Below are 12117 nucleotides of genomic sequence, written 5' to 3' on the forward strand. Positions count from 1 at the left end.
CAAAAGTTAGAAAACTTTTGTTTGTTTACTCATACACTTTAAATAGTTACTACAAATAATGTATTTGGGAGTTTTCCCAACAGTATTCTTTCCATTTTTTTGTTTCTTTATAAAATATTGAGGTGGAAATGTTGCAGATTGAAATAGAGCTGAACTGTCAATGTGCAGAATTCTCATTCCTGCCTTCTGGAACACGTTTTCTTATTTCTTGTTCTTCTTGTTCTTGTTTTTAATTTTCTTCTGTATCTTTCTTCGTCTTTCTTCTTTCTCTCCTTCATCTTTCTTCTTCTGAGAACTGGAAGATGGAAGTACAATGAATCAGTGCTTTTAGAATATCATTCAAACTTCTTCTTTACATTAGGGTCTCTAAATGAACCTTGGTACTTCTTATAATTTGAGGCTTTTGTATGAATGGCTTACAGTGCTTACAGAGTGATTTAATTACTGACAGTGTGTCTTCATTTAGCCTTTTCCTTCTGCTCGCATTGTGCTTCCTACAGAAATGTGGCTGAATCGCGAAGCCCTCTGAGGACACAAGGTTCTGGTAAGACCTGCAATATTCTATTCCAATTATCGTAATGGCTAGTTTATGCAATACATATTATGACAGACTGAAGCTTAGTATCTAACTAATTGTAAACCCCATTCTGTGAGCATCATTTTAATTTCTGCTTTCCCTGTAATACTCATTTTTCCAATACAATGTCCACACTGGTGGGAAAATACAGTCAAATCCTAACAAGGACTGCCTGTGTAAGTTCTGCGTTCTCAGATCAGAGACTTAAGTAACTCTTTAGAGGTCTCAGTGAGAACACTACCAAGAATCATACAAGATAAATGACTATACTGAGAAGCTGATGTGCAGATGCAGTGGGTATGAGAATCTGACTCTTTGTAAACCTCAAAGGATGCTCATGTTTAGTAAGCAAGAAAAGGCATTCTGTCACCTTATGTTGACCTCTGGGACAGGCAAGAAGAAAAACAGCTGTCTGGCCTAAAAATGTAAATGACAGCTAGAGTAAAAGTCAGGAAGAGGGTGACTAGGTTGAAGAATTTTCATGAGATTTCTGGAATCTAATCTCTGGTGCTAGATAAGAAGAAAAGGGTGCATGGTTAGACTAAGGATGTAAAATGCAAGTTGGTTGATGGCTTAAAAACTTCAGTTTATAAGTCTTAAGATATCTTTTTTTCTCTTCACAGTGTAGCTCCTAACCTGACTTACTGTAATACACTCAAGCCACATGTATTTTTCCTATCTTCCCTGACTTGTTGAAGTTGAACCCCCTCCAACTTTCATGTTCCCTTCCTAATCACATCAGGCCCATGAATTCTTACCATTTATGAATTCGATACGTATTGTTTATGAAGAGCATGTGTGCATCTGGCTCTTTGAAGGACACTTTCAACAGGAAGCTCAGGATACTGTTGGCCATGAAGGCAACATCTAGCCTGCAAAATAAAAGACAGTTAGGGACCTAGCTTGACCTGCTCAGTAGTTCTCTATACTGTCTGATTATGGTACCAAGTCCTGTTTTGTCTTGTGCTAGCTAGCACTTTCCAAGAGAAGGCCTAACACAAGACAAGGAATAACATGCACCAGGGACTGCCTCAAGCAGGGAATGTGAATGGAACACCACAAGTTTTAATTCTCTCAGCACACTACAGTATTGCACCACTCTCCCAAGAGGCCTTGCCATACCCAAGGGTGTGCAACGCCTACTCTCTGTTTTGTCTTCATAGGCTGAAACACAGCCTTCACATTAATTCAGTCATTAAACCGTTCATCCCTCCTCCCTCTAAAATACTATTTGTGTCCCAGGGCAGTGAGGCTATCACACAAGACTGAGAAGTGGTAGTGGACTACATTGTGTGGACAAAGCCAGCTTGTGCCACTTAGCCTTACAGCCAGAGGATGTTTCCTAGCTCTGTTTATTTAACGATATGAAAGTAGCCCCAGGGGTTGAGAAACAATGTGCTTCTCTAAGATGCAGTCAGCCATCAGCACAGAGGTAACATCTGGCAAGAAGTTATGCACGTCTTAATTGGCCAGCTGTTCTTCTGATTGATTCATTGCCTTCCAGGAAGCACACTTACCTCTCCATGCTCAAGCTGGCCCTGAAGAATATCCAGCCTCTGGGCTGCTTTCACTGGCCAGGTGGTGCATTGTGCGAACCCATGCGGGAAATTCCTGTGCAAAGCCTGGCTTTGCTCAGCTGAAGGCTATGTCATTCCTGAAATGGTTAACTGGAAGTCAAGTTTCTGTCATGGCTAAGTGATGCTGGTGAGGATTCAGCCAAGCATCCAGGAGCACATGAAACTATGGAGGTGTCCGTTGTACGACCTGGGCTATCGCAGCACATGGTCACACTGCACAAAGCCTGGGAACAGGCTGGTGATGTAACAACTCTGGTGAAGATCACTGCCAGGTGCCAAAGACCTTGAAACACAGAGGAAATGGCAATACTGTCTGGTCACGACTGGCTGGTTTCTGGCCAGAAAGCAAGATGGGCTTGATTTGTGATCCTTGACTTCTCATGAACTTATAAGGGAAGACTGGTAAATGTATGTGTCATCTAGAAAAAAAAAAAATTCGTCTTTTGAATTTCATTTTACTGTTTTGCAATAATCAGGAGATACTTTATGTGAATCAGAAGAAACTGCTTAATATAGATGTTTAGCATCATAATATTTGATGTTCCTTAGTCAAGACAGGCAGGGTGCTGTCTCTGTATTCTGCTAGGTCTAGAACTGAAGTGCTTTTTAGTCATTAATCTTAGCGTATTTACAGGTAACAAAGAAGGCATGAATCCACCCTTCAGAAAGATGGAGCTTATCTTAGACCTCACTATTAAATTCTTTGGGAAAGCAGTGTAACACATTCATATTAATGCTAGTTTGCTATTTTTATTTTTAAGATTAAAAAACTCATTTAAAAAATTCTCAACAGCACTAAAAGTCAAAAGAATGCTAGTATACTTTTTGAAAAACGTGTTAACAATTATACTCCAGAAGTCCTTTAGGAGGGGACAGAGGATGAGATATGGTATTTTATTGTGCAATTTCTTCTTTTCAGAGTAAGCAGTAGAGTCTGTAAAAGGAATGATGAGAGATTATGGCTGCTTTAACAGGAGAAATTAATGGCAAGGTCAGGAATTTCTTTGAAGTAATCTTGTTTGATTGCCGGGTTTTGACACTTCACCTTATGCTGTCTGACATGTTCTTCTAATGGCCTTGTGCAAATACCGCATAAAAGTTGGAAAAAGTGGTAGGCTTCTGCAGACAAGAGCTTTGGAGGCAAAAAACTAAACCTTTGTTTTAGAGTAAGTGGAATTATCTGCACCTTTTCAAGACATTTCCATTCATTGCTTCAGGCTTCTGGGGAAGAAACAGCAGTATTTGATTATCAGTGTTACTAAATGATATAGAGAGAGCCATCTGGATAAGTACAGATATATTTCCCTTGTATAGCAGTAGAAATTGGCAAGTATAATAACCTTTGAGGAAAGAATAACATCACATGTGTTCTTTATCTACTCAGTATCAAACTCTAGGATAGATTTTCAGGAACCTAATATAGAAAGCACACTTTTCGTTTTCAATTTGTCATTTAAAATGCGTCCAGTAAGTAGCCACAGTAACGAGAAATATACCCTGATCTTTCCCTATTGTCTCTTTTCCTTATTTTTTTCCTGACAGTAGTTAAAAATCATAATACCAGTCTTTAATGTTTTTTTTTCCTCCATTAACCGATGTTTTTGTCTGCATTCACCGATATTTTTAGTAGAAGAATGTACTCTGATTTTTCAGGCTTTTCTTTGTTTGTTTTCAGTGGATCTTGAAATGTGGTTTTCCTTTTTTTTAAATTTAATGTTGCTAATCTGCTTACCAAAGCATTCACAAGTGGAGGAATAAGGTCAAAACATGTGCATCTTTTCATGTATACTTGCACATTAGCTGGGATTTTTTTTTTTCATGAGGCTTTTACTCATTTTTAAAGTATATCCACTCTGTTGACAAAAGAGCTTTATTTAAATGGGCTGCGTAATCTTTACCAGCAGTCTGTGTAGCAGATTTGACAATAAAGAAATATCTCATTACCTAGGAGCTTTGTAGATTGTACAGGTGTAACCTGGTAGTTGAATAGTACAAAAAGATAAATATTAACTGGATTTTGCTAATAAATCTGCCATTCTTACAGCGCCAAAGTCTGTAGAATTGTTGTAATTGCCGTTGTTTGAGTTGTAACAATGAATGGAACTGATAAGGCTTATGTCATTTACATAGAATTTAGCATTCACAGTGCACTGTTGAATTAATGTGACACACACATTGGATCCTCTGATATAAGATTAGCATCATTTGAGAACAGAGAAAGCGTAGATTTAGAAGTAACATATTAGTCTCTGTTCAACATGTAAAGGCAATTTGCTTAGGTCTGGAAATCATAGTAGGTTACTAGTGACAGCAGTGACTAGTAGTTAATACTTCTTCTGTTAGTTTCATTTTGGTATACTACATTTTGTAATAAACTGAAGTCTCAAGAGGGACTACTGCAGAATTACAAAATAATGTTTTGTTGAATCCAGAAGGTCGGGTAGCAGAAGGTCAGGTACCAGGTATATCGGTGTCAGTCAAGAGTGCTGTTGAAAGAGTTATATTCACTGCATGTAAACCAGTCATGTTTTAATAAAAGAATTCAGTGAAATAATCTTAGTTTCCCATACTGTCAACACCATAGAATAACTACGGTTTTAGCTGCCTATCGTAGCAATCAGATGTTCGAAGCCTTTGGCAGATCTAGCCCTGGCACACTATGATTTCGTCTCCCCACTGTCTTCAGTTGAATCTGTTATTGCTGATCAGCTCTAGAAGTTAAAGACTTAAATTGGATGACCCCAAAAAAGAAAGAGCACAAAATTCCCAGTTATCTCTGAAAAGTTCAGTTTAAATGATTTCGTTAACATGCCAGGGGTACAGTGTGGCAGAGCTATGAATATAATACATTTCTGCAGGGTTACATTCAGGAACCTTGATATTATAGCATACTTTGTGTTCCATTATTCTCCGCTTCCTTCACAGCATGAACCTGATTCATGCTCAATATATGATTGGAGGTGTATGTAAGCTTTCCAAGTGTTTTTGAGAATTAATGATGTATTGTTTTATGATGGTCCTTGCTATGACTATCTCTAGCTTTCATGTTCACCTGAGCTGAATCGAGACTGTTGTTTACAAAGATTTCTGCCCAACTTCATCTTGCATCCTGTGTGATACTACATTGCAAATGATTTCTTTTGCAGGAGGTAGGGGAGAGATCATTTTTTTCTGTGTAATTCTATGAGTTTTGTTTAAATGGTGGGATCTAGTGCTCCATTTCTTGGTGATATGATCATTGCTGTCTGTCTTGACAATTTTTAGCTTCTGGATTGCTGTGTGTGTTGCTGACATCTCAGTTGGTTATTGTTAATGTTAAATGGTTTAGGTTCATAACATGTCATCAAAATATGGTATTGATGGTGGGCTGAGTCTAGTGAGACTTCTTGGAAATGTCTGCCCATCTGTTTCTCTCATATGTCTCAGTTACGTGTATGTTCCATTCTTGCTGCTGCTTAGACCATTTCTTGTTCATTTTAATATCCATAAATGGGTTTAGTTGCTTGGTAAGTATCTTTACCCACCTACTGTAGCTGCAACATCATCTTCAGCTGCTAGTTCTTTTAAATGTCTCAATTTGTATTTGCTTAGATTGTTTTCAGTCTGGAATCAACCCTTGTTCAGAGCAGCTATGTTTCTAAGTCTCTGTAATCAGAGAAATTTCCATTCCTTGAGCTGTTCCTACTTTTCAGGCCATTTCTGAAGGATGCTTCAAGAAAGGAAGAGGAAATTTCAGTTAGTACTCACAAAATCGTTTTTTTCTGGTAAAATATTACTGCACTGGTGGTTAATATTCCATTTTTATGGTCTAGGTTTGGATCTCCTTGTCTGATGTCACTGTTTCCTAGCATAGCTATGTAAAGCCTAGATTAGACTATGATGGTTAGAATTACACCAGTTTTGATTAGCAGTTGGATTTCTTAATCACAAATTGGCATCCTTAACACAGACTTCACGGTTTGATCCAAATATACCTTCCTATTTTCACAATGATTTTTTTTTTCTCCAGGTTTGTTTAACAACAGTAAATGGGCATTTGCGCTGATACACAGATAGGCACATTATTGTCAGTGAGGAATCTCATCCTGGACCAAAATAACAGACATACAGAAAGTCAAGTTTCGGTGCTGTATTCCTGATCTAATGTACAACAAATTGCTTTGTGAAGATTTATGTACAGGGTAGAGTTGTGCAGAGATAAGCACTCTTACTTACTCAGCAAGGCTGGTACATAAACAATCTAACTATAGGACCAATGAGAGGCTCAAGAATACTTACAGAGGACAATATTTCTTTAAATTTTGGTTGATAGCAATGGAAAAATTCACCAATTACTATCTGCAGTCAATAGTTTTCCAAAGACTTGCAGTTTTCACCAGCTTGTTCTTGTGAAAAAGTCGTATCGCATACAAAAATGCTGTCCCCTTTGAAGTGAGAGTCCCCTCTGCATACTGCATTTAGTAAAGGAAACATCAGCATAATTTTGTAGCTGGAGAAGAATAATGTATTTTGCCCATAATACCTCACAAAAAAAGCAAATTCAGCCTGAGGCAAACACCTGCCATGCACATTTTTAGATCAAATGTTTAAAGTTTGACAAAATTTAAAGAGAATCTTCTTTTGAGACAAGCAGTATCCTAGTTCTGCCTATAATAATGTCTACTACCTTTTATGTGATCCAGAACCTTGCATTTTTACTCAGTCAGACACCTTAGAAGTAAGTATGTGTTGTAAATGCAGTATACATCTGTCTTATGAATAGTTATAATTTTGGAGAATAAAATAAAACGTTATTCATAGAGGGTCTGACTCTCTCTTTGCATTCTCAGGTGTAAAACAGGAACGGTTATATTCAGATTGGTTGAATCTCACTAATTAAAAACAGCAGAGAAGAGAATTAGGTTTGTAATCATAACCCAATATAATACTAGCATGTAGTCACTGGCCAGAACTGGTAATTGAAGCAGTCCAAGTAGTACGTTATTGACCGAGAAAAAACATCGTGACTTAGTTCTGTGTGCCATTCGCTTTGTTTTCTTAATGGGGCTGCATGTCATTTGATGTTTAATCAAGTAAACACCCCTAGTTTTGGGTCCATTATCAAATATGTCTGTAATCTGCATTGCTCTGCTCCCATGTAGCTAGACTGTGTGATAGAAGATAAGCAGGTAAAAATTTTGGGTTCCTGTGAACTCCCAGACAACAAAGGCAAAAAACATTCTGGTCTAAATAAGATACAGTTCCTTCTCTCTATGTAGGATTTTCTTTTATTTCACCTTTTGTTTACTGTATAAAGAATCCACATATTGTGTCAGCATTATTTAATGAGGACCTAGAAACAAGCCCACTGGAATAATCAATTAGGCTTGAATAGGCCTCAGCTTCAAATACTATCGTATGCTTTTTACCTCAGTTTGATCCCTCCAATAAAAAAATTACAGATTAAAATATTACCTTAATTTCAGTTATATTACTGCAAATGAGGCATGAATTTAAAGAAGTATCTTGATTTATCATAACAAAAACTTAAAGGTGAGGACAGAATAAGGTACTCCAAGTGATAATCTTGCTCTCTAGTAAGGTAGCAAGGACAGCTAATTCACACCTCCTTTTCCCCAATTTACGCTGATATTATTGATGATATTAGTACCATATATAAACAAGGAATTAAACAAATATAGAGCTGTATGCTCCCCTCTGCTGTGAGACACAGAGGGGAGCCACAGCACAAGTAAAGGAGCAGAACAGTGAAGCCCCAAAGTAGCAGCATGGCAAGGGCAACTCCTTGACAGCATCATTCGTTCTCCTCAGCATCTCACAAAGGTGCCCCTCCAGCAAAGTCATCAGCTCATCATCTCCTCGTTTGTAGGATGAGGATTGGGAGAAGTCACTTGCTGCAAAAATTGTCCCCTCTCAGCAAAAAAAACCAAACACCCACACATCTTTGAAAGCTATTGCTCCTTCTTGCAGGGTGAATTTTGTTTTGATGCTTGCAGAAACCCCTGCAGTCACTTGAAGAGAAGGTTGTTTTGTGGGGTCTAACAGCAATACTGTATCAGCTGCAGCCATGGCAGGTGCAAGAATGACAGAAACAAGGATCCTGGTGCTTCCTTTCCTTTCAAATCCCCCAAATCTGGAGCTAGCTTGTCTTTTTGCTTCCTTTTTCTTTCAGTCCTGCTCCTACAGCAAAGTGAATGTCAGAAACAAAGTGAATCTCATACAAATATTTGGCTGCTGCACATATTCCTGCACCTTGACCGCTGGAGATGCTGTTACCTTCTTTGTCAGCATTTGGCTTGATGTGTTGAGAATACTTAGGAAACAGCACGTTTCTCAAATAGAGGAAAGAAAGCAATGAAAAATGAAGGAGTTGGTTAGCAATAACGTCATGTCTGCAACTCATGCATGGCATGCCTTCTTAAGTGTCTACATCTGATCAAAATCTAAAGATAAGGAAAAGCAAGTAACTATATGTCTGTTATATGATCAAGAAGAGGATCTAAGGGAAAAGTATCGATGCCTGTAGGGATGGAGAGATCATGGCAAAACCTATGAAATATACAGGCTGTTTTTGGGCTAGAAGTGCTATTTAGCTATGTTACTCCGAATTGTTCCATTTTAAAGTGTTCCCTAAGCTAAGTGTCTGTAGTCGACTCGGGAGATTGCATGGCCTCCTCCTAGGTTAGTGCGTCTACCAGTTTATTCTAAGCTTGCAGGTAATTTTATGTCATCAAGCTGTTACTTTCTCACAGACATGTATTTCTGACTGTGTGCATAAATGTTATTTATGTTGCAATTAATATTGTAAAATTAATAAATATTGGGTTTAGGCTCCATTATGCTAGGCACAATGAAATGTATGCAAAATATGAGATGCATTAGATGCAGGGATATTTACAATAGTAACAGCTATCATGGACTTACAATTTTTCAAGTGTTTATTCAGTTCTTTGAAATGAGAAACATTAATAAAGGTCATATTGGATACCAGCCATTGCTGTCTGATTTACAATAGATATTGTAAGAATTTTTAAATGGCCAAACCTCAAAAATTTTTAATGTCTTTTGGTTCTCTCAAGACAAAAACCTGGATAGCTGTTGGACTGAATAGCCACTGACCCCTTTCACCATTCACTGATGAGTCCTTTCACGTACTCTCCCAACCACCATTTTCCTCATCATGACAGCATATCTTGCAATTACTTTATCTTTTTACAAAAATGAGAATTTTGATAATCCAAAAATAGTTTTGTACTTAATTTGTTTTTCTAGGGCTTAAGAAGGTTGTTTTATTAAAATACCATAAGTTGTTATGTTTTTCTCCTCTCTCACCTGCATTCTTTTTCAGACTCCAGAATGGTATCAAACAATATGAGATACAAAAATAGTTGAATTAACAGAAGACTCGGAGAAAGAGATATATTTCAGGAAAAAAAATCTTAAAATAGGAGGAAAGGAGCAGTGGTACTTAGAAAAGGTCCTTTGAAATAGAAAACATACTCCTATTTGGGTTCAGGTTTTGGCTATGATTCAGACTGACATTTTTTATATTTTCCCATTTTGTCTACCTTCCCTCGTGTTGTTTTTAATACCCACTGGCAGGACTCAAAAAATTGTGTACAAAGATCTGTTTTAATATTTTACAGCCTCATTTACAAAGATGCAGAGTACTCACAGCTTCCATAGAATCTAATGGGACTTGTGGAAACTCAGTATCTCTGAAAATCAGGCCATTAATTTTGAAAATGTGCATTAATTACTCTCTAGGCTGTAATAGCTCACTTGGTATTACTATAATCTACATTCTTTTGAAAAAGTATATTTTTCGCCTGGTATACTGTGCTTGCTCCTAAAGAGCAGTCATATCTTATCATGTAAAAGCTTCTTTATAACTGATCCAATTATTGACCTGTGGCATTGACCTTAATGAAATGTAATATTTCCAAAGGAATGGTACAATCCATTGTGTTAATCTGGTTGACAGGCATACTCTTGAAGGCCTCATGCTAACAATAGCTATGGAATTTATTGAAATAATTGACTTAATGAAACACAAAACCATGTATTTCCACTAAGCAATAATTTAGGTGGTATAAATTTCCATTTTCTGAATTGCGACTGGTCTAGAGTATGCAGCAATGTTTGCAGAATTTACCAAAACCCACAGTCATTTTCAAAAACATTCTGTGTTTGTAGATTTTCAGATCTCATTAAAACTTTTTTCTTCGAGACAGAGACCTGCCACACTGTGTTTATGAGTTCCAAATACTTTCAGATTAAGGAAAAACTGATATTAGTCTTAACTGTAGATTGTAACAATAATTACTGTTAGCAAATAGCAGAAGCCTATTAGGTAAGCACTCCCACTTTGAATCATTTCAGTTAGGGTCCTTTGCATCAAATGCGGTTCCTAAGGTAAATGTTATCTTTTCTGTGCATCTATAAAAAACCCTTTTTTTAAGTAGTGTCTCTCTCAGCTGCCGCATTCAGTGCAATTTGGTGCTGTTAGATGCTTTCATGTCACATGGTTATAGCTAGGTAGATTAACAGGAACTTCTATCTGGAAATTTCTTTCCTGTTATTGTTCTCCCTGAGCAGTTGATGGCTAAGTTAATTCTCTTTAGTTTTGTCATGCACTAAAGCACACATTGCGGAGCCATGATAAGCTTTACACAGGGTTAAAAAAAAAGCCCTTGTGTCCATCAAAGTCTTAAACTTGCATTTTAAACTTTGGCCTGACCTGATGTGCCATTCAAAAAGCTGCAAAAGATTATTTTTTTAAGAAAGGTTCAATATGTCCTGAGGCTATCGGTTTTGAGTTAAACTGGGTGAAGTAGAAATATTTTACTCATCAGCTTTGCAGTCACAGAGTTTGCCTCAGCTAGAACAAAACTGCTGAGGCATTTAGAGAAAATTAACCCCCCATCCTGGCAGCCAGATGTGACTGGTTTCTGATGAATGCACATGAGTGGGCTGAAAAACCAAGAGACTGTGAAATTCCTGTCAGGTCCGTACAGCGCAGAATGGGCTATTGACTGCTTTCTGTATTTCCCTCCATCATTCTTCTTGAATGCTGCCATTAATTTCCTCTCCTACTCTGGCTTGGGAATTTAATATTTTTTTCCCTTTTTTTTTCCCTCCCCTCCCTCCCCCTTGCCTCTCCCCCCACCCCGACCCCGCTATTTGTTCCCGTTGGCGTTCCCATTGGCGTTGGCGTTCCCGTTGCCGTTGGCGTTGCCGTCCCAGCTGCGGGCGCTGCAGAGGCGGCATCGCGGGGTGCTGGCAGGGCGGTGGAGGCATAGCGGCCTCTCCATCCAGGCTGAGCTGGCGAAGATCCAGGCAGCCTCTCAGGAGAACGCTCAGAAAATATTAGCTGTGCAGGTAGGTGATTGCAGGGAAGTCGGAAAGATCATTCCGATCTAGATTGAAAAGCAAATGATGGGTAGTGTGATGAAGCATTAAAACCATATCCCATCAGAGTTTTATAAATTTTTAACCTCTTTAATAAACTGGAATTGCATGAAGGATGAATTCAGTAAGTTAGCACATATACCATGCATAGTTGGAAAAAAAAGAGGGAGATTAGATTTATTTCTCACAAACCTTTGAAAAGATGATTATAAATACATTGGATATAAATATTTGAAACACAGAGCGGCATTACTATTGCTGCTCCATTGTTTTAGAAAATGTTATTGTGTCCTGTTTTGGGAAAATATTATTTCTGTGGTAAACAGTATTGTCATTTTCACTGCATTCATATTTAATTTCTTTAGCAGGAGACTATTTTTGAGAAGTATTACACCTTCCTAACTCACTTATATGATGACATTCCTCTATTTGTAAAAAGGCAACATTGGGGAGTTATGAGATTTAAAAATGGTTTCCAATGATGTATGGTTTTTCATTTTATGGCTTATTCCCTGGATATATACATATATATATTTGCTAGGGAAGATAACC

General features: G+C 37.8%; 1 protein-coding gene across 1 annotated transcript in view; it reads left to right on the forward strand.

Annotated features, from left to right (window-relative positions):
- The window catches only part of CCDC178 (coiled-coil domain containing 178), a 186907-nt gene that overhangs the window by 152334 nt on the left and 22456 nt on the right, over positions 1-12117 (forward strand). Inside the window, 1 exon segment of the mRNA XM_075415276.1 lies at positions 11401-11535. Coding sequence (XP_075271391.1) covers positions 11401-11535 — 135 coding nt within the window.

The sequence above is a fragment of the Opisthocomus hoazin genome, chromosome 3 (assembly GCF_030867145.1).
Source record: "Opisthocomus hoazin isolate bOpiHoa1 chromosome 3, bOpiHoa1.hap1, whole genome shotgun sequence".
Classification (NCBI taxonomy): Eukaryota; Metazoa; Chordata; class Aves; order Opisthocomiformes; family Opisthocomidae; genus Opisthocomus; species Opisthocomus hoazin.